The sequence below is a fragment of the Trematomus bernacchii genome, unplaced genomic scaffold, assembly GCF_902827165.1.
Source record: "Trematomus bernacchii unplaced genomic scaffold, fTreBer1.1, whole genome shotgun sequence".
Taxonomy (NCBI): Eukaryota; Metazoa; Chordata; class Actinopteri; order Perciformes; family Nototheniidae; genus Trematomus; species Trematomus bernacchii.
The window spans coordinates 15,009,265-15,036,911 of record NW_022988043.1 but is presented as its reverse complement, the minus strand read 5'-3'; the positions used below and the strand labels follow the sequence as shown (position 1 = coordinate 15,036,911).

General features: G+C 39.7%; 1 protein-coding gene across 1 annotated transcript; it reads left to right on the top strand.

Annotated features, from left to right (window-relative positions):
* Positions 1-1,573: 1,573 nt before the first annotated feature.
* Positions 1,574-27,593, top strand: fbxw8 (F-box and WD repeat domain containing 8). Its single transcript, XM_034118268.1, has 11 exons — positions 1,574-2,142; positions 2,232-2,336; positions 4,932-5,096; positions 5,750-5,838; positions 12,302-12,459; positions 13,117-13,313; positions 13,975-14,193; positions 20,743-20,870; positions 25,030-25,203; positions 26,079-26,195; positions 27,139-27,593. The coding sequence occupies exons 1-11, from the start codon at positions 1,693-1,695 to the stop codon at positions 27,302-27,304; spliced, it is 1,968 nt and encodes a 655-aa protein (XP_033974159.1). The 5' UTR covers positions 1,574-1,692; the 3' UTR covers positions 27,305-27,593.
* The last annotated feature ends 54 nt before the right edge of the window (positions 27,594-27,647 follow it).

The following is a 27,647-nucleotide window of genomic DNA, read 5'->3' as shown; positions in this document are numbered from 1 at the left end:
GACAGAAACATGGGCACCTTGTAATAGACATTTTAGCACACAAAGACCAACCAAATGAACTGCAGATAAAAAAAACCCCGATAAGATTGCCAAATTAATCATAAATCATGCGACTTAAATTACATTCAAAACTTAGTTTGCATGCGCTTTTTGTGGATAATTACTGCTAACCAACGCACCCCTGCGTTACAGTAAACATACACGTTTTAAGACTGAGAGTACTCATAAGACTCAAGACATAACAATTACTAAATGATTGACAAGTGTAAAATCAGATCAATTAAAACTTAAATAGATAATTTAAAGAGCATTGTTCACGTGTTAAGTGTAATTTTAGGATTGAAGTCTGTGCAATTTTCCCACTGATATTTATGAAGAACTGTGTTGTGGGATGGAAACATTTCCAGACTTTGAGGAGAATATAAATATATGTTTTTCTTTTTGACACAATAATCTGAAAGACAAAGAAACGTAGCCTATAAGTAGTTTTTTCCTCAACTAAAACACGATGAAAAAACGTCTAAGGTCTAGCCGGGCTCACACATATTAGCCTTCCATGTTCTTTTCACTTTAACAAATTAACCTCTTACAGCAGTCGTTCGAAACCAATTTAACACAACATAGCCCAAATTACACTTTTTCAAGATAATATACCAGTTTTTTCTTCATATCTTAGTAATTGTTTTGCTCTTTACGGTTAGAGGTTAGCTAATCAAATACAACATTAAGTGACACTGTTGACGCACCTGTTGCTACTGTTCCCGCCTCGCGCTCTACAGGTGTCGCCTCGCGACGACTAGCACGAGCACGGTGAGGTGTATAGCAGTGTACAGAAAGCTCTTCAGGTGTCCTTTCCCAGTCACCTTAACCGTCTTTCTGCAACAGCTAATGCCGCTTTCAATCTCCCCGTCCGTCCAGCTTTTCTCCAGCTGGTCCCCGATCCTCCGCAGGCGAGAAGCCAATAGCTGAGCCACCGAGCACGGCGAGGGTAGGCGGGCATTGCAGGTGGTGTCACCGGGCTGGAGCAAAAGCTGGTCTATCGGCAGCCAGCACATCTTTCCCTGAAAGAACAACCAGTCTCTGTATACGTCTTGATAATATATGACCCTCCTTCTCTTCTCTCATCAAACCTTGACTGTGTTTGCGTCCCCCCCTTTCTCTCCCTTTCTCTCCCCATCTACTGTATTATTCATTACATTGTCACATGGTGTGGGGTTTACATCATCTTTTCCCAAAAGACAGATACAATGGTTAACTCTTGAATCTCTCCTGTCTGGTATGGTCCGATGAGTCTTTGTTGTAGGGTGCTCTGGGACATTGTGTTCTCTTTAGTATTTCTGTTTACTGTAAAATATGCAATTATTTTTGTTTTTTCACACATAACCAATAACATTAAATATATGTTTTTCACATTGAGAACAATTGCTTGTTGTGGCAAGAGAAAAACAAACACATATCTGCCATGAAAATGTTCGAGTCTATAATAAAACTGCGGAATAGAAAATAAGCGGAACTTATGAACAGCAGCGCGTTGTACCTCGTCGGACTGTTTATATAGAAGGACACGTGCTTGTTTTGCGCTTTGGTGTCGGTGCCGATATACCATTACAACTGGTCTATATAACTAAAACATACATACGATAACGATTTTAACCCTGCTAATTTATATTTGATCAACTATGATTAAGAAATATGGCCGAGGAAGAACTTGCTGTGTTCAGGGAGAGTTGGAAAGAAGAACTAACGAGTAAAAACGACGAGGAGCGACTTGTTTGTGCCCCTTCCTCGGATGTTCCTAGTCAGTCAGGTCAGGGAGACTTGAGAAAAAGGTATTTTGAAGACTCAAAATATCTCAACACAGCCGATAGTACTTCAAAGCTATCAGAAAGGGAATGCACTGATGATGCCTCAGATACAGAGTATCAGCCTGAGTATGTGTCCATTGCACGGAGTTTGCTGGATGGGAGGACCAGTCCCCTGCTGGACAGGATTCAGGAGGAGAGAACCAGGAGAAAGAGGCAGTATCAAAACATGACCAACGCCTGCAGCAAATCCCTGCAGCAAAAACAAAAGCAACAGCAGCAGCCTCAGAGAAAAGTCAAGAAAGAAGAAGAGCTTTTGGATCAACTTATTCAGGACCTGGTATGATGATGATGATGATGATGATGATGATGTTGGTTGACCAGAATCAAATCAGTATAACATGTTTGTTGTATTTCTTTCTTTTGCAGAATGAAGTCAACGACATTCCCTTCTTTGATATCGAGCTGCCGTATGAGTTAGCCCTGAAAATATTCCGAAATCTCAACTGTACTGAGCTGGGCCGATGTGCACAGGTAAGCTTCTGTGGTGGAGCTATTTCTGATAAAAGCTTTAATCATATAACAAAAGAAAAAAGACACCTGAAATCAATCGCTCTATTTTCACCTTATTTTGTTGAGGTTGATAAAAGTGGTGGATAAAAATAAATATTAAAGGTGGGGTAGGTAAGTTTGAGAAACCGGCTCGAGATACACTTTTTGTTATATTCCATGGAATGCTCTTAACATCCCGATAGCAATGAATATCTTAAGTGCTTTGACAACAAGTCCATAAAAAAATCATCTGTGGAAGCTGTAGTACTGTAAAAAGCACGACCAATCATTTTAGCCGGCCCGGCTAAAATAACTGGATGGCCTACCTGCCTGTCAGCCTTCCATCTGTGCACAAACTTATCTCGTGCCCTCATTGGTCATGTGAGCGTTCGTGTGTGTTGGAGGAGGGGCTCTGTAAGGAAGTGGCAGATTTTTTCCGGCTGTGTATTTTCAAATTCTAGCGCACTCGAGCTGGTTTCTCCAAAATTACCTACCCCATCTTTAACTAACCATTAAAGGCCGGCTTTAGACTAGGCCCCATTGAGGTATCGACATAACTCTAAGGGCTCATGGTGTGATAAAGACTATGGAGACATACAAAACAGAAAACAAATCCTATTTTCATTTAAAGACCCTTCTCATTAATAATAATTACAAAAATCACAACTCTGCTTCATTTTACTTTGAGGGTGGCGAAAACTAAAAAGGTTGGGAATCACAACTCGAGGCTAACTCTTTCAGAGTGTCAGTCTTGATTGGATGAAGGTATTGTTTAGTGTGATTTAGCTAAGGGTAACAAGCTGGGATGGCAGCCGTTTCTTTTTCTTTTTTTTAAGACACACCACAATGGCTTTAAGAGGAGCAAACATGTTAGTATTTCTTATTTTTGAGTCCCTCTGGTAACTTGTGTTTTCCATAAATATGTGTCCCCTGAAAGTTTCAGGAAAAAAGATTGTCTCTCTTTTTGTCCTGTCTGAAAATGAGCTGATAAGATTTTGGCCACTTTGTGATGTTAGCCAATATCCAACGAAGGTAGCACCCGCCCACCTTATCTCCTGAATCTCCTCCTAGAGGAACGTTATGTTTTTTTAACCACATTTCTCTCAGAGTGACGTGGCCAGCAGCAGCTCATTAGCATTTCAAGCTGCATACACAGAATCAGCACTTGTAATCTGCTTGAAGTGTTTGGCACGAAATACTGTTGTAGTATAATTTTAATGAACCTGTTTCATTTTAATTTGTTCTCAAATTGGTTACAGTATTTCCTATTATTAATTGTATTTTCTTTATACTTACATTTCAAACAACTAGGTTATTTAGAGTGGAGCAACTCTGATATTACCTTAGCCTGGGCGGACACACACTGCAATCAGAAACAACAAGTATCTGCAGTCTTAGAAAAAAGTCCTGCTTACCCTTGTTAGATGGCCACCTTTGCACTGAGTTTCAGCAGTCCCGTCCAGGCTTCAGGTTCTGTTCAGAGACCCATCACTCTCCTGGCTGGGCTCGCAAATAAATGTTGGAGGAATTCTCGATCTGGGCCAGTTGAAGATCCGGATCTCCTCAACACTATACCATCACATTCTAACAGGTTCAAAAGAAGTGGCTGGAGGCAGACAGAGTTCGATGCAATAGAAATGTTAGTTCGAGCAGACCCCAGGATCATACTGGCTAACCAAACATTGTTTTAGCATTTTATAGCTAAACCTTCTTGTTCCTATATTGGTTGACCTTGGTGAAAGATGACAAACCACCTCCCAGTTTCTTTGTCTGCAACTTTTTCAGCAGACATTTGCATTTATTTACACTTCCGCACACGTGCCCTGGAGGCGTTCCGTCACATTGACCGCTTCTTGACCTTCACCAAAGTTCACTATCAAGTGAGGGGAGTTTTACCACTGGTCTCTTTCCCAGTTGTAACCTCGTATCTCATTAGCTTCAGGCAATGTGAATAATAATTAACCTTAACCTAAAAGTGGGCTTTTCGTTCAACCTGACACGCACATATACATACACACACGCTCAGAGCGAGAGAGTGGGACCCGTATACAGACATGCGCACTAGCTTTAGCAGCAGAGACCACTACTCTTCTCCACATGAAGTTACACACTCATTCAGATGGAAACACTGTTCTGACGGTGTACACACCCTAACATTGCACTATATTATTATACTGTATTATACCAAGTATTATAGCACTATACTGAACACTCATCATTCCCCATTATGTTCTAATAATGAGCATTTCTTCAAGACAAGTTCTACTCCAACAATACCAGAGACATGTTTTGTATATATCTGAGGCCTATAATATATTGATGAAAAATCATGTATTAGGGAACCTTTAACTGTCACTTCTGCCAACATGCAGAATTGCTTATAGCAGCATTTTTACCTTATGTGCTGTTAATGTGACAAGATGAATACATTACATGTTGTGTTGTACAGCACGTCATGGTGCACAGAGCCAACTTGGCAGTCCACCGAGCTTGTTAAGCACAAATCAATTAAATGACGCATGCTGGTAATATATTCTGACTCATTCGCCATGGTTACACTGTCTCATCTCCTCCTAGGTGAGCAGGGCATGGAGAGTCCTTGCAGAGGACGGCGTTCTGTGGTTCAAGATGTGCAGAAGGGAGGGCTACCATCAGGAGGCCAGCGTGTCTGACTCCCCCTGCTGGAAGAGCACGCTGCGGGACTGCAGGAACTCGGCCAAGACTGTGCGCTCCAACTGGAAGGTGGGCTCGAGCTGCTCTGCTGCAGCCAATCAGAATCGCACAAACTCAACACTGGCACTGGCGTTTGTCTGGGGATATAAGGGCACAATTTAATGAACATCACCAGTAGAAAACATTTATATAATTACGTAAATATAAAATACATATTGGTATGTAAAGGTAAATAAAAGTAGTTTAAATATTTAATACTTTTTGGGCCTTATTTGGCCCTTATTGGACTGCACAGAGGCAGACAGGAAACATGAGGACAGAGGGTTATGACAAACCACAAACGGTCCTAGGGTCAGAGTCTAAACCAGGAACTTGCATGTCATGCACTTTAATATATAATAATAATAATAATACATGGGATTTTATAGTGCTTTTCCTAATGCTCAAAGACGCTTTACATAAAATCAGAACAGAAACAGTACAAAGAAAACAGTAGTCCTAATCCAAGTGCGGAGTATATTCAACAGAATATAAAGTAGATTTTAACATAATGGCAGTGACGGGAATGCTCTATTCTGATTTTAAATTGGAAGGACAAATAATTCAATTTTGATTGTTTCTCTATAGCTTTGTTAGAAATGAAATAAGGGCATTTGCTTGCAATTAATTATTGGCACTACAATTGCAACAGTGTTTTCAGCCTGGTTCTCTTTACTCTCTAGAATCGAGTGGGCTCCATCAGCCAGCTGCAGTTCGAGCTGGGCAAGGTGCTGTGTGACGTCAGCTCCTGTGACTCCTTCATCTTGGCTGGGTGAGATTCAAGGACTTAAGCATGATTCTGTAATCTGATGTGCATAAACATTAACTGCTCTCACACCTTGAATTCATCCTCCGATTTCTCTGTCACACAAATGCCTGTATAAATCTATAGGTTTATGAGTAAAGGTTTGATAAAAAATATGTCACACTTTAACATAATACTTGTATTATGTTGCACCGTTGGAGAAGCCTGTGACCTAAGATTTTCATTGACATATCTACACTGTAGCTATGTACAAATGACAATAAAAGCCTTGAATCTTTAAGTCTCGCTGACTGATGCAATGGTGACTGACAACCAAACCTTTGCATTAGGTTAATTGTTTTTGTTTAAAAGCTGTCAGATAACAGGTACACAGGATGTTTGATTGCCTTTTGGTTTATTTACAGAAACATTTAAAGTTACTTTTCAAGACACAATTTTAACTAATCTTCCAATTTGGCTCGGGTTGTAATGGCACAGTGAGATCATGGATTGCTATGATGCTTAACAGCTTTTATTGTTGGATACACTCACAATGCCCTAATGCATTGTGAGTGTACACATATAGGGCGACTGTGGCTGCTAGGAGTACGGTTTTTCAACCAGTCCGTGCAGTCAACATGTCGATGTATCCTTGGGCAAGATACTTAACCCTGAGTTGCTTCCGAAGGCCAACGGTGTGTGAGTTTGTGTGTGAATGTTAGCTTTCTAGAGCAAGTGGCACTCCTCTGTATGAATGAGGTGTGAAAGGGTGAATGATGACATGTAGTATATAAAGCTCTTTGAGGGGTCGTAAAGACTGGATAAAGCGCTATATAAGTACAGTCCATTTACCAGAAACAGACTTTGCACCATTCTGCATGCATGTATTCTTTCTGAGGTAAAAAAATCAATAATAGTCTCTTGAGCATAATAATATGTCGGTCATAAAGGGTCTCTCAACCCAAACTTTAACAAAGGGTTGGGATAACTTCATTGTTCTATGTTCAGGAGATTTTTTTCCAGAAGCCCTCCTTATCCCTAGAGGTCTCCTCTGTAAAAGAAAAAACACGCAAACACAAGACTGACACAAAAAGGAGATTGATCGCCGACAGAAGACTACATTAAATGGACCTTTACATTGATTGGAATAAAATATTTCTCTAGGTTTGAATAATGCTGTAAACATTTGTTTTTAGACATTTTGAAGCACTCATTGTAAGTTGCTTTGGAGAAAAGCTTCAGTAAATATAGTAATAATAATAGGTCATTTTAAGTATTATAATTTTAAATGAAAAAGATAGTCCATGTTTTTACCATCAAATCTTCCTTGTCATAACGTAAAATAAAGAATGACAAGTAAGGAAAGAGCAGCATTTTAACATCTTCACATTAACAAATATCAAATGATATAGGAGAAGGATTTAGAAACTTTATGTGATGATTCCAAGTGTTATTAACTTAAAGTTGTCCCCTTCACCCTCAGCAAAAATAAATTCCTGATGGAAGTCATTATTGATCATATTTAGTTAGTGCGAATGCTGTTACCACTATAGTTCTTCGAATCTTCTAATCAACCAATACTTTGGCTCTCAATAACTTCAGCATACTTTCAGCTACAGAAACCATTCAAATATCAAACTATTCAGCCTTTTCAGCAATCGATGGGAAACTTTCAACTTTTTCAAAATATTTCATACTTTTTGAAATATTCAGCTTTTTAAACTCTTTTTTTAACATGGAAGTCAATGGGAGGAACCTTCAAATCCTCTTTTACCTACACCTTGCGCCAAATGCTTCTCCTTCCACATACTTTCAGCTACAGACTTCATTCCAACTTTAAAATGATCACAAGACCTTCAGCTATTTTGTTTGATATCTTTTACACTTTTTGAGATATTTAACTTAGTTTGGAGCTTGGTAAAGAGGCTTTCTTCAGATTTTAACATGAGTGTGTATTGGGCAGCTTGTTAAGGCTTAGGCCCCGGCTCCACGAGGACAAATACGGCAAAACGCATCGGAGTAACGCAAACGCAACCGCAAAAAACCTTCCGACCACACGCAATATACACCGGATTGTATCAAGCTCCACGAGACGGCTCCGTTTACATCCAACCGCTGGAAAAGCTGCAGTACATATGCCGAACCTGTACGTGGCGCTGTAACTTCCTCCACAAAAGCAGCAACTTCCTCCACAAAAGCAGCGAAGAAGAATGGTTGTCATGGCTGCACTTCTGTTTATTCTCCGCGGTGGGGGCACATCCATGGGTGGGGGCCGAGGGAACCGCGTAGAGTTTTTCGCCGGTCAATGTGTGTTAAAGTTTAAATCTTCATGCTTCCTCATGCAGCAGCTGATCCAGTAAGTAAACCCGACAGTAAAAATAAACATATTTATAACTAGTTTAGGTAGTTTGAGAGGTAATTAAAATAGCTAAGGGTGGTGATCTGACTTGAAGTGTGTGTTTTGCTCTCGCTGCTTCACAGCCGGAGGAGCTGCGTGTCTCCGTCCTGTCAGATTAGACTTCACTCGCGTTTATGTTCATATCGAGATAAAGATAAATAATCTGAATTCAGTGTGCAGTGTACTTTTGCGGAGGTGAGCAGCAGAGGTGGGGAGAGGCGGGGCTATGAAACGCATGACCGTATAGGCGACCCCACGGCCCCGTTGGACCCCCCAGAGCGCTCCGTTCCCAGATCTATCCACCTTTGGACCCGTTGTCGTTTGCGGGGTCTGTTTCTACGTTTCCCTTACGGCGTCGTCGAGCTTAAAGGGCTATACGCATGAGAAATATGCGGATTCAACCCGTTTTCGTCCTCGTGGAGCCTACGCCTTAGAGTGCTTTGATCTCAAAACAGAGTGGAGGAGTGCTTGAAATTCGCCCCAAAATAAACCTGCCATAATTCCCAAACCCTACACTCCTGAGACATAATTTTTCATGAAAAACGGAAAACCTCTCCTAGGTTGGAAAAGAAAAAGAAAATTAAGAACAAATATTAAACAAAATGCCTCTTGAGGGCATGAAGAGACAAAAACTTGTCAAAAATTCCACCTAGCTCCCAATAGACTCCCATGTAAACAATTTCCGGATCTTTCTTCAGAACAGAGAGAAGTAAACTTTAAACAAACTGCTCCCATCTCCACATTTTACACAGAAAACCAAAAAAACAAACATATATCAGTTCATTGGGGTTCCCTGATGGTCACGGTCTGGTCATTTTTTTTATAGGAGCCATAGTTTTTGAACAGGTGGCAAAATTGTCAGATATAATCCTCAATGCATTCTTAATGGGACTCAGTTCTGCAGTTGGTAACTATGGTGTTGCTGGGCAGATTGAGGCCACAAACCTGAGTGACATCATCTAATCAGAGCAGACACGCCCACAGACAGACTGGTTCTCTCTCTCTCTCTCGCACGCACACACACACACACACTGAACGTCTCTACCACACACACACACAACTCAACCACACACACACACACACACACACACACACACACACACACACACACACACACACACACACACATACACATACACATACACACACACACAATTTTTAAACTATAGTTAAGAGGTTTATTTCTCCTTCAGATCAAATGGAAAGGCTCTCCTTTCACAGCATATCTCCATGGAAACCTTTGATCTCTGGGCTCACGTAAACAGGTGTTTTGATAACGTCGTCACCGTGGTAACCTTTGATCTCTGGGCTTACACACACAGGTGTTTGTAAACATGCATTCACTACTACTTACATTTCATATCTAACTCCTTCAGCCTACTTTCAGCTATAAACCATTCAACTATTACATTATTCAGCTATTTCAGGACATTGAGGCTATACATTTAGTTGTTTATACCTTTTTAAAATATTTTCTTTTAAATATTAAGCTTCTTCGCTATTTTTCCTACTCTTCCAGTTTAACATTTCACTTTCAAGTTTTCAACAAAGTCATTGCAATGCATTTGAGCTGTAACAATTTGATTCAAAGCATTTCACTTTTCTGCATTTCTCTGCTAAGTTCAGCAACACACTTACTTGGTTTTTGTAGCTAAAAGCAGCTACCATTCAGCTAATAACATATTCAGCTTTTTCTGCATTTTCAGCTAAATTCAGCCACAAATGTTCACAGTTTACAGCATTCGCACGCATGTTCTGCAGGAAATGCATTTTCTAGTTCAATTTATGATTCATTTTAAGGCTCATTTCGTACATTTCTGTATTGTTTATGATCCTTCAAATAGCAGTAGTTGGTTAAGTAAGAGTGTGTAAACTCTTGGTCTGAGAGAGTGATAGATTGTGAGGGCCCCCAGGAGCATGATGGTCTGCCCCCAGGAGCATGAGGGTCTGCCCGGAGGAGCTGTGCAGGGTCTCCACGGAGTCATGTGATTAGATTCCCCTCGGTCCTGCTGTGTCTCATCAGAGTACACGGTGTGTTTGTATCTTTTATGGTTTCACAACTTTAGCTCACTGTGTACCAAAACATTCTTGACACGAATTAAAGCACTTGAACCTACTCTTAAATCTGTCCTTTTGTACCTTTGCTATTAACAAATCTACAACATTTTCCCATTATCTGTACCCAAAGGGGGATTTATCTGAGTGAAAGAACTTCACTTTGTTTATACACATCAACAGCAGTTAAGATAAATCAAGAACGATTCAATTGCAGCTACAGCATCCATTTTTGATAGCGGTGGAACGAGATTTGACAATTAAAAGGCAACAGGAGAGACAGCCTCGTTAACCCAGCAACTCTGAGTCACTCACGGACACAAAGGCCAAATCTGCTGAGGTTCTGCACGTTGCTGTTAGATGTGCACAAAGTTTCCTCTACAAACAAAAGTTATAACAAATTACTTGAGAGGATTCATCATCCTGTTGATAGTCGGCGTTGATGCGATGCACCAATTAATTGAACAAGTGTAATCCCCTTGTTTATTTCCTGCCAAACACTGTGATGAGAGTCACACACACGCACACACACACACACACACACACATATATATGCCACTCTAGCTGTCACTGTGTCACACACTCTGGCTGCGAGGCGGATTCTTGCTCAGACATGATGGTATCTGTGGAGGTGGGAACGCTGGCAGTTTGTCGTCTCCTGCAGTGAGAACTCATTGACTTGGGCCAAGGGAAATAAAGTGAAAGAAGAGAAGCTTATTGAGTGTGAGGGAGCGGGCTTGTTTTTTCTTGATGAAGGGAGCATAAGGTCTAGAGCTTCTGTTTAACATACGGGGAAACTTTAATTTTATGCTGGAAGTATCTTCATTTATGCAAAGAAAGTCAAAATATAATATAATGCAGAAAGGCTCTCAGGCATTCTGTATTGCTTTCACATATTTATTATCCTATAAATTCTCATTTAAGAATTATGATTTAATGATCTGCTCCTACCTTCTGTTTTTTTTCGTTTCTTTGAAGTAACCTCTTGAATTGTGGCACAAAGATACTTACATTCATGTTAATTGATTTATAAACTCCACAAATTGAAGTTGTCCCAAGTATTTGTGGACAAAGAGACAGCAACAAAGAGGTCTCATAATATTATAATAATAAATATCCCTGAATGGTTTGGCATCTTCTATTGAACTCTACACTGCGAACTGCACGTTACCTGTGAGCATTTTAGAAATCTATCAGTTTCTTATGGTATTTATCATGCAAAAAAGCAGTCATTTGCTTTCTGAAGCTTCCCAGATCAAATATTTTAGTATAGAAAATGTTTGATGGTCTTTTTATACTGTTTTATAACAAGTAGGTGTACACATACAAGGAATTTGCATTTTAAAGACTATTGTAACACGTTTAAAATAAAGACCATATTTGTACAAAATACAAATATCCAAAAAGTAATAACTAATATAATAATACAATAAATAATAACATTTGATAAATACTTTATTCAAATTGGAGAGCTGTGCAGATTTAAAAAGATGTAGTTATTCTGCAATTATACAATTAAGACAGGAAGGGTAAATCAATAAGGAACATTTTGACAATTCTCAACTCTGGTCTTATCTGTTAACATAAGTAGTGCCAAGATATCAGAATTAATTTGATATCTTAATTAAAGATATCTCCAAAAACGACATAAGTGTAAACATATATAAAATGTTGATTTACAGTGAACTATGCTAAGATAACCTTCACTTCCTGCTTATCATCACCATCAGTAACAGTAGGCTAGATGTTCAGCATTGTTTCGCCCAAACAACACCCTTGTAATACTGGGAAGATCATGTAACAAAGATTTACAAAAAAAAACCCAACAACAACAAGTTGGAGTGAGTAAAGGAGGAAGGTGTGAGAGGGGGAATGATTCAGTGTTGAGAGGGTGACGTCAGGTATTCTTGAGAAGACAAACTTTTCAGCCTGTGAGGGAACAATGGGCGACAATTCTGCTTTAAAATCCATCTGCCTTTTTGTACGAAGCTAAATGAAATATGTTAGTGTGACTTGATGTGTTTGTTTGCACCTCAGGTACACATCTGGGGATGTGAGGCTGTGGGACACGCTGCACTGGGACTCCACCGCCTCCTTTCTGAAGATCAACAGCCTGTCAGCCAACTCTGTCCCCAGACCTCAGGTCAGCCACGTCCAGGTCAACAGCTCGGTGGCTGCTGCTGCGTATGAAGATGGTGAGTGTTAATGCTGGGGTACTCCGTTGGCACATCCTGGGGATGGTAAGACATCAGGTACAGAAATATATTTAGCATTTCCCCAAATAATTATTTTATTATTCCTTTTTTTAATTAGATGTTGCCTTATAGTGTAACACACAGGTTCCAAAACGTGTCCATCCCAAGGGCCCCCAAATAACAGTATATATCTTAAAGCCTTTGCCCAATGTTTGCAAGATCTCTTAAAAAACTAAAACATTAAAAAACTAAAACAAAGAAATTAATCTTCTGAATATTTGTTTTACTTATTTTAGCGCAATAATAATTACATTTGTATTTAAAATCTTAATTTTACCGGTCACACTTACAGCTTATTACTTGATGAATGATGTTTTGACTGGCAGCCGGAAATTATAAAGAGGGGCATGGCAAATAATATGTACAGATGTTATTATAAATAATCCAATTACATGTTGTATTATTTCTTTTTTTTGTTGCATTTTCCATCATCTTTCCTTCAATAAGTTAGGGCAAAGTTAAGAGGATGCTCACCTTGGAAATCACTGCTGTATTACACTCATCACTTTGTCCCATTGGCTAGCATTACGCTTCATTCTCTGTGTGAGGGTAACTCGCTGCAGTTATTAACATAGTAAGGGGTTGTGTTGGGTGTAGGCTGTGTGGACCTGTGGAGCACAGAGACAGGTGGAGAGCCCCTCCTCCACTACCAGAGCCCGGAGAGGCCCCAGGCCCTGGCCCTGGGCCCCGACAGCCCCAGCCTGGGCTCGGCTGCCGGGCCTCACGTCCGGCTGGACAGCGCCGACGACCGCGGCTACTGGAGGATGCTCTGCAGGGCGCAGCTCCCAAAGACTGTAAGCCAGTTTCATTCCTCAAATGTGTGAAATGCTGCGTACTGATGTGTTGTTGTGTTCATTAAATGGCTGTGGCTCACACATTTTCCTCCACTTTTAAATAAATAAATAAAAAGTACTAATGGGAGCATTTAACACCCTCGACTTGTTCCACATTTTGTAGCATCTCAGTTTCTGGCTCTACTAGTGCTCCAATGAATCAATGTCGATTGATCATCTTATTGATCAGGTTTCATAGCAGATTAGTTTAATAAGTTGTTAATCAAGCAAAAATGCAGAATGTATTATTTTCTAGGATATGGTTGTTAATTGACTATTGTTGGGTTTTAGACTGATGTTCTCACAAAACAAGAACATTTCACCTCGACATGTGGAACATCTTGATAGGCTTTCCTTTATGCTTATCTTTATTTCTCCTTTTAAACAAATCCTGTCTTTTAGAATTTTTGAAAACATGCTTTAGTTGCAGATTGTTGTGTTAAATGTGCAATGTAAAGCTTTATGAGAATACTTTTTTGATTTGTATAAATTGTTAGAGACAAAAAAAGAGGTACCGTAATAATATAATAATGACATTCATGCTACTGCACAAAAGCTTAAGTTGGAGAGTGAATCAGTTCTTCTTTCTGCTCTGAGTACATGTGTCTTGTCTGTACTGCAGGTAGAGAGCCTGGTCCTGGTGCCGGGCCGGGGGCAGCAGGGCCCGCTGGCTGCTCTCTCAGCAGGAGACGCTGTGTACCTGTTGGACCCTCGGGAGGAGAAGCCGCGGACCCTCCATTCAGTCTACGGTCACCCTGTTACCTGCCTCGATGCCTCCGACTCCCAGGTTGCACTGGGAGTGAAACGCACTGGCTGGGCCATGCACGACGGAGGAAACAAGGTGGGTTCAGTGTCCCTGCACAGCTTTTATTAAATCTAAGCACTAGTATTGGTGAAGGTAGTGTTGTGTCACTTAAATATCACTTTTTCACTTGCGTCAGTTTGGATTAACTGCCAATACGAGAGTATTGTGTATAAAAAGTGTTTAGCAATATTTATCGGGATACCTGAAGGCAACATGACTACGTAAGGCCCGTCACTCATGATTCCAAGCCCCACTCAGGTAAGGCCCGCCCCCCGTGCAACATCAGGGCCAAAAGTCTGAAAAAATAAGATTTGAAATTGAAAACGATCTGAACTAGAAAAAACTGATTTGAAACCGATTCACTTCTCTGAATCAAAAATGATATACAACCTGAAAAAACGTTTTAAATTCATATTTTAGTTTGAATACATTACTGTACTTTTTCAAAGTTCAGGGTCAAAACTTTCAAATACATTTAATTTTTTTCGAATGATCAAACCTTTAGCCCAGATTAAGCTCCATAGAACACTCGAAGTAGTCCATTGTATCAGCAATTTGTTTATGAAATGTTCTAGTGTTTGTTAATGGAATAGATGGAGCTGTATCAAGGCCTCTTCTGACAAACAAAGACAAACAAAGGAGGGAATGTTGACGGAGGAGATGGCAAAACCTCAAAACTCTGCAGCTAGATTTTTAGATGCATTGTAAAAAATAGTATAAAAAATGTCCCAGTCCTTACTAATTGAGATGAAAGGTTTCCAAAAGCTTTTACAAAGGTGCTTCCAACAGGTGCATGATAAAAAACCTGGAACATTTGCCAAGGCAAACAATGAAGTGTGCTCAAATGGAATGATGCCTCTTTTCTTTCAGGAATACAATTCATGGAGAGGAGAGCAGTGAGGACATGGGTTTTGGCATCAGGGAATAATTGGTTCAACCTTTGGCTAATAACTAAATATTTGTAGTCAGGTCCACACCTTTATCTGATTCAACATTGTAGTTGCATTGCTAACAAACACTTCTTGTGTCAATCTTAGCAGAATCTCTTGAAAGTGCGATCACTATTACACCGTGTCCCCTCAGACCCATTGGCTCCCCTCAGAAATGAAAGCCACGTACCTGCAGGGGATTTGTTTCGCGATCCTAAATAGCGACATGCTCTCTTTGGGCTCTGCCTCCTAATTACTACAGCCTTTAAGGGCACTTTGATAAACTTTGGTTCCCTAAGCTGCATCTGTTTGCTTCTAAAAATATTACGTTACTAAGGACCCTGTGCACCTAATTGACTCTTGAGCCTTTACTTAGGGAGCACAAAGAGCCACGAGACAAACCGTTCTTTTGGGATCAGGAGGCAGCTATGCAGCAGTCATTATGCTTTACAAAGCTTACTTCATCAAGATATTTTTCTGTCAATGTTAATGGATGGAACAAAGAATAAATAAAGGAGTTTCTCATTTCAAAAGCAGATGTTAGCTGCAGTAAGGACCTGCAGAGTGGATGCTTTAAAACAGCCAGTAGCACCCGAGCACACTGTGTGTGTGCAGCAATCTGTTTGTTTCTGGCACAGCTTCACCACTGACATCATCCCCTATTAGAAAAGGCACAGCCATACTTGGATTCAGTGAAAGCTCTAAAGCACCACACAGTGGACCAAGAGAGAGTAGCAGTGAGGGGAAACAACAGCCTCACCTCATCATGACACAAACAAAGCCACATTGGGTGATGTAGAGGCAAACATCTTTCAAGGGATGAATATATGAATTATATTTTATCCTCTATTATGGTACTAGGCAGAAACTAGTAGACATTATGTGTTTGAGCTTCAGTTACATAGTGGTTTGCTTTATTTAATTGAGAGCTGAAATGATTAGTGGATTCATTGATAACCTGATAAAAACAAAAATAATTGGCAACTATTTTTGATCATTGATTAATTTAATTGAATGTTATATGAGTATATATCATATACATATACATATATATGCCTGCATTTCTCAGTTTTATAGCTTTTTAAACGGTATATTTTTAGGTTTTGGTTGGACACAACAAGACATTTTGGAGACGTCACCTTGGAACATTTTTAATGTAATAATAATCTTTTTTTTGCCAATTATTAGAAAAATAATCTGAGGCTCTATGGGTAATGAAAACAGTCATTAGTTTGCTCACTAACTACAATTTGATCCCAAGTATGGAAGTATAATCCCATAGTTGTAGTTGTCTGTTTTTGCAAAAGTAACTTGATTCGACCTGAGTTTATAAATGCAGCTAATCTCAGATTTTCTACAAAATGAAGTCATTATTTTTATCTCCAGCATTTATTTTTCTTTCCTAGCATACTAAGCATTTTAGGTTTGATTTGTTTCATTTTACGCCCAGAAACACAACACTTTTCTGTTTCTATAGTGATCTTAGCCCAAACTCCTCTCACGTGATTAGCATAACTCTCTTGCTAATTAAAATATTTCACAAATGTAATGAACCTGTCTGACACTATCGTAACGCTTGTAACTGCAAATTCATACTGTGAAGGAGAGAAAGCATGAATTGGCAACAACCGTTAGTGATGCCAGACCTTTCTGAAGCTGCTTTTGAAAACATATGCTTCATTAAAATCTGTCAATATGCTTCATTAAAATCTACCAAAATGGAAGCCAAGAAAGTCATCTCACACTTTTTCCTGTCTCTCAGAAGACTGATATGTATTAATTTACAATATTCTGATGAACTCAACTTCATTGTCATATTTTTGTTAACTTTATTGAGCATCAGTGGTGAATTTGTTGAAGTCTTGTTTCAAAATCTGACATCTTATCTCTCTGTCGATATAGAAGATTCTTCATTATACTTTGGCATGTTTTTGGCTTTGTCTCCGAGCCTTCACCATCTTTATTGGTGTAGTGGGTTTGGCTGTGTGTGTGTGTCTGGTTGGAGCCAGTCTCCAGGTCCTCATTACTGCTCACAACCTTCCTGCCAGTGGAGCAGTGGCTCCCAGGCAGACACCCAGCTTGTGCCTGGGCTTTCAACAGAAGCTGGCAAACTATCCATCCACTGCAGTGGATCGACCACAGAGCACGAGTGCTGTCAGAAAATCTGTCATCCTTTCATTGCATCAGTTCAGACGGCTGGTAAATGAATGGGATGGTAAAAGTATTGTGAGAGATCAGCATCAAGACATCCGTCCATCAGGATCATTTAGTCAGTAAAAACCCAGACCGGCTGATTCCTGGGTTAAAACATAGCTTTAATAGTAAATTGTATTAATAAAACTCACATGGAAGTGAATACTATGTGATTATATAGACTGTTGCAAACATGGTCTGTACTGTCTGTATATAAGAAGTAGTAGATATGGTCAATTCACGATCCAATCGGTTTGAGGACTACGGTTTTAAATCATCTGGCATTTTGATTCATTGTTGCCGAAAAAAAGTCAAAATCAAAACTTTCATGAAATGATAACACGGACAACAACCGAACCGGACAACGCCATGGTAGAGACCTGTCAATCCCAAGGTAGCCCTTAACTATACTTTGCTTTATTGTTGATTTTACTCTATATGGGAACATAATGAACATTATGTCATATAGAATAACTCATGTTTACTGAGGTAATAAATCAAGTGATAAGTAGGGTCATTTTTTCATAAACTTCTATACAATTAGACTAACTGCTATGCTAGGCTGGGAAATGCCACTTCACTGAATCTGCCTTGCACACCTACATGCAAACACACAGCATACACACTCCTACGCAATATAAACGCACCCTCACTAGAATGCAGCACTCTCTGACTTATCCTTCAGAACGGTTATCTTGGATAATGACACTAGAATGACTTAATAAATTACTTTTTAAATGTATCCATCTAGCCTTTTTGTTGATAGCTTGGACAACAGCAAACAGCTTCTACCCATAAAAACTACCAATGAACCAAGCAGCACAACTAAATCAAGATTTGCGTTTTTACTCTGCTTGTTCCTTCCCCAAAATCACTCTACTTTTTCTGGGGATGGATCAAAGTCAACTGTAAGCAGTTTGCTCTGCAGCTGTGAAAATACACACAACAATACAACTGCTGTATACTTTGAGCAAGTTGGAGACACTAATCTGTTGGGAAAAACACCCATCCCACATGACATCAAAGTCATTCCCTGCATCTGGTCCAATGTGCTAATCTCTGTTTGTCCACATGGTGTCAAAACCAAATGTAGCTCTGAAGCCATATTTGTTTCAGATGTGTGTGTTTGTATGACATGGATGGGGAATCATGGGCCATGTTAAGTCAACAGTCTGCAGATTTCATTCAAGCCGTTTAGCTCAGCTGGTTATTTTACTCATAAGTTTCTCTTTATACTTCATGAATCATTAGTGAAGTCTCCTGCTGGTGCATCTTTGTCTGGAGTGAAAACATTACGTTTTAAAGCAATTGGCCTTCCATTGCCCATGGTTCCCATTAGGGGGAGGGGAAATAATCCAAACAGCATGGCATCACACTGTTTTGCGGTGCAATATAGTATCAATACACGCACAACGACCAATCGTTTATTATTGATCGAGTATTTATATCTCAAATAAAACTTCTTGTTGTTGATTTTCTTCATCATTAGGTTGGATGGCCAGGAGTTGATCAGAACTAAAATTGAGACATCCGAGTAAGAAATCTTAAATGCGCTAAGAACGTCATCTTATTGGATAAAACAGATGTGGACAAACTGCATCATTTTCATTGAAGAAAGGTAATACATAGCAATAATACTAAGTAGTATGATGTAATCGTATTGCGGGGCCATCAATATTCATGGGGTATAAGGGTACATTTAAAATTGAACCCAAAACCAAACCAAATTCTGCTTCAAATGTGTTCAACAATGCAGGCAACAGAGCCACAAAAGCTTTTCTCAAAACCGCAACAATGATTGCCTCATCTTTAATCTCTTTTAAAGCAAAGAGAGTAATCACATTAACGTTCCAATACAAGCCACCATTAGAGTTCCTTTGTCTGCAAGCCTCACCGGGTTTCCAGAAAGTGCATTAACCTAACAACTCCTCTCCAGTCTGTCACCATTATTCTTCTGCCGCAGTCTCACCACAGCCCCCCCATAATCACACAGCGGCTCCTTTGCTTCCCTCAGTGCCATTCTTCATTTTAGTGGGCGAGGTGGGCAGATATCTAATACAAATATCTTCCCTAAATTGTAATAATTTGTTATGAACAGCAGGCTGAGTCTCATTTCTGCGTCTCCCTCCCTCATTCTGCCCTTCCGCTGTCCAAATCCTATCAAGCTGTCATTTGAAAGTCCGGTGTGATTTGGGCTTTGCCCCGGGGTGGTGCACAATTAAAGCTCTGCTTGGCCCAAATAAGGGACGCACAGAAACTGCTGGCACCTCCTCAAGGCGTACAACATCCCGTCTTCCTTCAAACTTCTCTCTCTTTGTCGCTGTCTCTCCATCTCACTCTGTATTTGTGTCTACCTTCTGGCTCTTTTTCTCCCCCTCCCCCTCCCCCCTTCCAATTTAATGTCTTAATCGTTTTAATTATTCAAAGTTTTGCCTGGCGGTTATCCTGTTTGTTCTGTCTCATTTGGATGAGAAAACACCAGCCGCTAATTGACCAATTAGGCCGGCTCCAGATGACATCATTGTAGTTTGTAGAAAGAAAGTTTGTTGCAGCCACAGAGCCTCAGGCGGTGGTGTGCTTCTTGGTCAGTAATTGAAGAATGCCCTTAGGTTTAGTTTGATGTTGTAATCACCAGATTTAACAATTAACTACGGGTTTGTTTTAATTAACTGGCAAAGCATCACTTCAGTAAGCTGTGTTTGTCCTCTGTACGGAATATGATAATGTCCATTCTCAGTGTGTAGAGTTCAATTGTGCAGCGTATTGAATTGGCAGGTAGGAAAGAAAACCTGATAACATTTTTAAGTGCACACCAAACGTTGTCCATTGCTTTAATTTAAACAAAGGTAATACTCTGCACCACTGCCATGCTTTGAAATATTTGTTGACTTGTGTGCAACATTGTATTATACAGACTTTTTTTTTTTTTTTTTAATGAGTTAACACACCACCTTTCTTTTCTTTTTTTTTTTGACAAACACACTTCTTCAGATCTCAGATCCTGAGTCAAACATGAAAGGATTATTTCCGTTTTTCAGTTGTTTTGTACATGCCATAAGATTGTATTGTAATATCTGGCCTCACTCCTCATTGTTGTGTAGTTAATGTTATTATATTCATTGTACCATTGTTTTATGATATTCCTTTATTATTGTGTTTTTATGATATTCCTGTTACAGCATTGTTTATATCAAAACAACATGAACCCCTCCCACAGCCTACCCCACGCTCAAACACCCTTACATTCCTTTCTTAATATAGTCATATCTCCTGTTCCAGTTTCTTATCAATTCATCTCATATTTTTAAAGTTCCAAGATGTGAACACCCTCCAAAGCGTACAGTCGACTCTGTAAACACATACGCAGGATGTCATTCTCACGTAAACATTTGGTGTTAGTGCATCAGTAGGTTAAATGGACGTTATACATTTGAAAGGGTTGATGTGTTTCCCTGCTTCTCAGATCCACGTCTACAGCCTAGAGACGGGTAAACCTGTGTCTTCTGTGGGCGACTCGCTGGGAGACTTCACGTGCATCAACCTGAGAGACAGCCCTCCTCACCTGCTGGTGTGTGGAAACAAAGACAGGAGGTAGGATACTTTCACATAAATGGTGAAATAGGAAAATATATCCCAATACTGACACCCTGCGATTAATTCAAACATGAAAAGGTGTTGAAACTGAGCCAGGGACTTAAGCAGAAAGACATGTCTGTTCATTAGTTTTCCCACAGTGGCACCTGGTGAAGGAGACGGGGAAGAGGAGGATTCAGTGGAGAACAGGTGTTAATAAAGAGTGTGAGAAGACGAGGCTCTTTTCAATTAGTGCATTAGTCGCACTTCACAGACTCTTTGTTGCCTTGAAAAACAAGTTTAAAAAAACCAAGAACGAGGCATTGACATATGTAAATGTGAGGTGTTTTTTTCTTTGTGTTGAATACAATGTGTGTCTCCTTCATTATCTATTATACTATACACGGAAAATATCTGTCCGTCTTGATCCCATCCAGCAACAACACACACATCCATGCGTGTACACACACTTGCCACATCGCTAACCTGGCTCTCCAGATGAGGAAAGACTCATAAAAGAGGCATTCTCATCTATTCTGCACTTGTTAGCGGGTGCTGCGGTGCATGAGCTGGCAGGAAAAGAAACATCCCTGGCACGTCTTGGCCCAAAGCTGCCCCTGCTGCTTCTATTCAGCACCAAATCCATCTGGCTGTTAAGTAGTTGGCTGAAAGTGAAAGACAGCCCGCATCATATTGTTTAGATTTCTGTCCAGCCCATTTTTCTTCCTAGGTATGACTCCTAGCAACTGAACTGAACCACGCTAAGTAAAAACAAATTCAATATGAACGTGCCAAAAGGAAATATTCAGCTTTGTTTTGATTCAAACATTTGTTTATCTTCATGCCAGAGCATTGTTTGAGTCTTTATCCGATTCCTTTTTTGCATCACTTTCGGTCTTTGCCTTTTGATAGATGTGTACTTTCGTTCTTGGCTCTTTCACCTTGGCCCCAGCCGATACAGCCCGCAGTCGAAGACAAATGAGGGGGACTGAGGGACAATGGGCGATCTTGGACCTCTGACAGGGTGGCTTAAGGCCAAAGCCTAATGCATCCCTTCTTTGTGTCCAAATTAGTTTGGTCCCTCTGTTCTTTGCGAGATCCAGGGAGCAAATGAGGAGTCCTGATAAGACCGTTTAGAAAAAGGCTGCATCTGTGCAAAGGGAAAGATGATGGCTAAGAGCAAAATTGGATAGTAAGAGGGAAAGGGCAGACATGGTGAAGGCTTACCTGTGGCTATTGAACACTTATCATTATACTGGGCTTCTTGAGTCCAGTTTTAGGACCACTTGAAGTCTTGGATGTAACTTGGCTTTTTCCTGCCAATTTAACATAGATTATTGCCAATTTAAAAACTGATCTTTTGTTACAATACATTAGTCAGATGGCTCCAGGGATAGCAATGTTGATCTGTTGGTCAAAACAATGGGACGTTAACATTTTTTAGACTCTTTTTGTAATCGGTGGATCGGTCTTACTGACTGGTGATCATCTCAGACGTGACGCATTTCAACTTTTACATCCACTTGGCACAAAATACTGATCCTTTCAGTTCCTGATGACTTTGATGGTCCTCTGACTTTTCCTCTATCATCACCATGAAGCAACAACTCTAGAGTGGATCACCTTTACGTTTGGTACAGAGATTTGCTTCCCTTAGAATGAATATAAATAAAGCTTTACTTACTTACTTAATTGTCCTGTTCATCTAGCTAATGACATTCCCATCAGCCTCAGCTTCCCTTAGAAACTGTTAGCAAACATTAGCATACTATAATGCTACACAAGAGGGTGGACATGGTTAACATTATTGCAGCTAAGAAACAAGACGGTAAAACTGCCATTGTGAGGATGTTGTGAGGGAGTACAGGCCAACAAACTGAAAGCAAATCATTAAAAGTAGTTTTGTTGTTGTATAATATGCTTTTCAAATTTCTCTCTAGCAGTATTTTTGATGGTAAAGGGTTGAGAAGACCGTCCTCACCTTAGTCAGCCCATGACAAAGTCTTGAAGAACCAAGTGAGAACAATATCAATCAATCAAAAACTTTATTACAGACTCAGGGTCCAGATAAAAGACAAGACATTACATATAATACATTACATATAATAAATTACATACACGGCATAACAAAAAAATGCATATATTAAATACATTTTGCCTCCTCATTTTTGAAGCGATCATCTTCTGTTCTTGAAATAGAGAAGAATACAAGTGTTTTGTTTATCAAGCCTCCCGATCTTTAAAGTAAAGTAATTGGGAACACGAGTATCTTAAACTTGCATTGTTTCAAAAAGCCAGCAGGGGGCAAGAAGGAGTCCTAATGTGTAGAAGTTAATGAAAAAATGAACCAACTTATCACATGATTCTTTATCCTCAGTAACCATTTTGTATGTTCTCAACAACTCATTGAATTTGATAAATGGTCCACTTTAGAGAGAAATACACCATAAAGCAGCAAATGCTTTAGGGAGTGGCTACATGTGATAGACAGGTTGTTACAATGTTGTTGTCCAGTTTTTGTGTTTCTTTGTTTTTTGTCTTAGTAATTAGACTCTATCGTTATTGGGTTTCTGTTTCTGAAAGTTAAATAAAGTAGTTTTGTCTGATAAAAATGTCTTGTTCATCATTTGATGGTACTTAACTTCATCCTCTGTGTCACTTCTGATTGACTTGAAATGATCGAGAAACAACTAAGTCGGCAGAATAGAAAACGGTACCAAAGCCTGTCAAAACACTTAATGTGCACTACGACTGCCAAATCGTGTTAGAATATGGAAGGTATGCATTCGTACGGAATACCAACAAGACCACCTCGGGTGACAAACCACAGGGCTGCGTCAAACGTAGTCCTCAGTGAATAATGATTAATGTGTCGTCCAGTGGTGGGAAACTAACTGGAGATATCTGAGCCTCTCAGCACTCCTCTGATTAGACACAGCTCCTCCTGATTAATGAAGAGGGGTCTGGGCACCGACGTCTCACTGAAGACAGCCTCCAACATCAGAGTTATGGTTCCCTGCTGTCTGCCAGTAACGCTCAGTCCTCATTGTTTAAACGTGTGCTTCCATCACGTAATGCCACTGAACAGGAAACACTAACTGCAGACAACAGGACCGCGGTGCCCATTTAGACATTTAACGCTGATTCTTGAAAACATTTGTGGAAGCGGAAATTAAATCTGTTAGAGTCCCCAAAGTGAATTTGATTATGGCAATGAAGACCTGGAAGAAGCTCGAGCTGGATGGAGTCATGTCCTGGACGCTCTCAGCTGCAATAAAGCCACAATGACAACAGATGGAGCCGGAGCTCCCATGGGCTTCTGATGCTTGTGAAACCCAGCAAGCTAAATGATCAGCCTATTTAAAATAATGAATAGTAATACAAATACTTTTACTTTAATAATAATCATGATTTAATAAAAGAGGGTATAACACCTTTCTCAAAGCAGAACTTACAATATCTGAATATTGATTTGAGTAAATAAATGGCACATGCAATTCAAAAGCAAAAATACAGAGAAAATGAAGACGAATTTAATAAGTAAGGAATTCATTAAACAAATATATAGTAATGCTAAGAGCTGGGTGAAGTAACATCAATTTCATGTTTTCTGTCTACACTTTCTGTTACTCTTTTTTATTACAAGTTTATTGTTTTTATGCCATATCCAGTGAATGAGGTAAATCCTTTCTGGAGACAGACAGCAGGAGATGAAATATTGTGATATTTGGTTTAAGGAACAACAGCTTGTATTGCCACTTCTGCTTCGGTTTGTATTTGTCTTTGCTCTCTTGGCTGAATGTTGAAAAGTTCCTTCAAAAGTGTGAATAGTGTCCCTTTGTCTGTAAATGAATGCTTTCTTTGACACACTGCACTCGTTCTCTTCTGCGGTCTTGGAGCTTTCCCACTGTGTGCATGAAATGAGATACAAAATAACAACGCTTGGAAATGGAAATGACTGATACCATTGTACTCACTTCACTTGTATCCCTTTTTATCTGTTTCATCCTTACAGTGTTAGAGAAATTCCAAAATAAAAGGGAGGCCATTTTAGACTGGTGTTTCATTACTTGATTAACTTTAAAGCAACCTTTGACCCATCACAAATAATCTTTCTCAATTGGCATCGCAATGACATGGCAAAAATAAGCGTTTGTTCTTTTTCACTGTGTTTCAGGGTGAGGGTGTTTGACCTGCGATCCGGCTCCTCTGTGGCGTCCCTGTACGGCCACCACCTGGGTGTCACCTCCGTTCAAATTGACGACTGGAAGATCGTGAGCGGCGGAGGCGAGGGATTGGTGTGTGTGTGGGAGATGAGGATGGGATCCAAGCTGTGGGAGATGCACAACAGGTGGGATAATCTTTCCTCTGAGCCACAGGGAGGGGAACTCTGCTACAATGATGTGAAGTTAAACAGTCTTCAAAGGTGTCACATGTCTTTTTCCAACCAAGCTTTTCTGTTTGTTTCGTACACATCACAGTTATGGTGTGTGCCTTTTTGAGATTAGAGGTACCCATTTAACTGAGTCATTGGTCCGGTTTGTTTTCTTTTCGTTGATATTGTTCTTTACTGCAAGTGCCACAAATAACAAGAATTGCAAATTATCCCTAATATTTAAAGAGGCCCAATTATGCTTTTTAGGGTTTTCCCTTCCCTGTAGTGTGCTATTTAGGTCTTGGTGCATGTAAATGGTCTATAAAGGCTAAAATCCCAAAGTTGTCTCCCACACACTCTCCTGAAATGCCTCCATTGGATTTCATTGTTTACTTCCGTAACATAGTGAAATAACTACATAACATTACAGCTTCTATTGGCTAGCGCTACAACACATTGTACAGTACATGCTAGCTAAGAGGCGGGACATCTCTAAGCAGTTGACCAATCAATACAGAGCCAGCCAGCTAACCAATCAGAGCAGACTGGGCTCTGGTTTACACAGGCAGTATGAGAGAAGACCTTTTTGAGCATTAAAGTATGTAAACATGTCCCATTAGAGGTACAAAATGCTAAAATGAACCTGAACATTAGCATCATAGGGCCCCTTTAAGATGCATGTAGGCTTTTATTTTGAAACCAAATATAGTACCACATCTACATGGCACTTATCTAGGAAAAAATGAAGATTATGCAGCCTTTTGTAGGGGATACAATACAAATGTGTACACAAATTAAAATAATGTTAAACATTATTTGACTGAAGGTGTTGTTCTCTGTCTTTGCTGCAGGCATCCTGTCAGGCATGTTAACTTCAACAGCAGCACCCTGGTAACCGCCAACATCCCCGATGACAAGTCGCCGAGGGGAGCCTGCATCACAGATGATGACCTTACAGCTCACCGCAGGTCACTGAGCCCCTTCCCACTTTTCTTCTTCTTTTAAGGATCTCTTCTCGACATCCAACTCCCATTCCCCACAATACACTTACAGAGTCTCTAAGTCATACAAAATCAGTAAACCGACTGATTCTGTTTTTTAAAAGCAAATTCAACCTTGGCAATACGCTTTTTGGCTTTGCTGCAGAGAGAAGATTGATATCCATGTCACTTTATTCTCCAAAATATTGAGCTATGCCTTTTTAAAAGGCAAAATATAGTGTGTATTTACAAAACAATTATTACTGTTCCGTATAATTACAAATGGGATAGTGTTAAAAAAGGCTCTTTAATACTTGTTTTTATTTTATGCTTTCTCAAAATGTAATTGGGAACTCATCCCTCCGACAACCTGCTGCTCTCAGCTGCATGTTTTATTAATGCCCACAGAGCAGCATGTAGTCATAGTCTTAGTTTAGATCATGGTGAGAATATGTTGAGATGATTTCCTATTTGTGCCTCACATTTAGCCAACGTTTGTTAGTCTATTTAAAAATATCTGGCATTAACTTTCTTGTAACTTGGATTTTTTAATTTCTCTTGTTGTATTCAAACCTCCTATTTTTCTTTAACTGTAACATAAAATAATTTGTGTTCAATAGAAAAAGAAAATACAATATATAAACTGGAGATTTCCTCACCCCCAATTGTACATTTATTAAGAATTCCTCTGCTCCTTAGTGATTTATAATATTGTCCCAATCTATTAGTTTTTCTTAATTGTAAGTACTTTAAAGAGTTCGTTGGGAAAGAAAAAATATCTTGTTAAATGTTCTACTCAATTCTAACTTGTATGGCATACAAGTTACCTGCACAAGCTCTAATGTCCTTCTCAAACATCCACTTTTAACAACTTTGGAAGAACAAAATGAATATCTCTGTTGTTGAACATATTAATGTTTTTATCCTTCAGACACAGAGGAGTCATCTGCCATTACGACTTCTCGGAGGACGCGCTGTCCCAGGATCACATCCTGCCCATCTGCAGGTCCGACTACATCGAGTCCTCCGGGTACAACTACAACATCGGGCTGACTGTGCCCTACGACAGGCTGCCGGGCGCCCACCCCTCCCTCTGACAGCAGCTTATCAAACTGCAGCAGGACTGACGGACAGACTTTATAAACCTTTGATCAGTTTGATTCTCCAAACTGTATTTTTTTTTATTTTATTACATTTTAATCGTCATAGTGGAATCAAGCTTCTTGGAAAAGTACCATGTAATGTACACTGTCTGTTTTGTTGGTATTTTTAATTAACAATGTGGATTGCAAACACTGTACAATAATTTCTTTAAGTGATATTTAGATCTCTGTATTTGATCAGTGCTGCTGGGCAACATCAGAGGAATAAAATGTCCTATTTTTACCTGATTTTCTAAATAAGATTCCTATACATTTGTACAAGTTTCTCTTAAAAGAA

Coding starts and splice junctions, on each gene's coding strand:
- fbxw8 (XM_034118268.1), top strand. CDS start 1,693: ATGGCCGAGGAAGAACTTGCTGTGTTCAGGGAGAGTTGGAAAGAAGAA. Junction 14,194..20,742: donor TGCACGACGGAGGAAACAAG/GTGGGTTCAGTG, acceptor CCTGCTTCTCAG/ATCCACGTCTACAGCCTAGA. Junction 25,204..26,078: donor CTGTGGGAGATGCACAACAG/GTGGGATAATCT, acceptor TCTTTGCTGCAG/GCATCCTGTCAGGCATGTTA.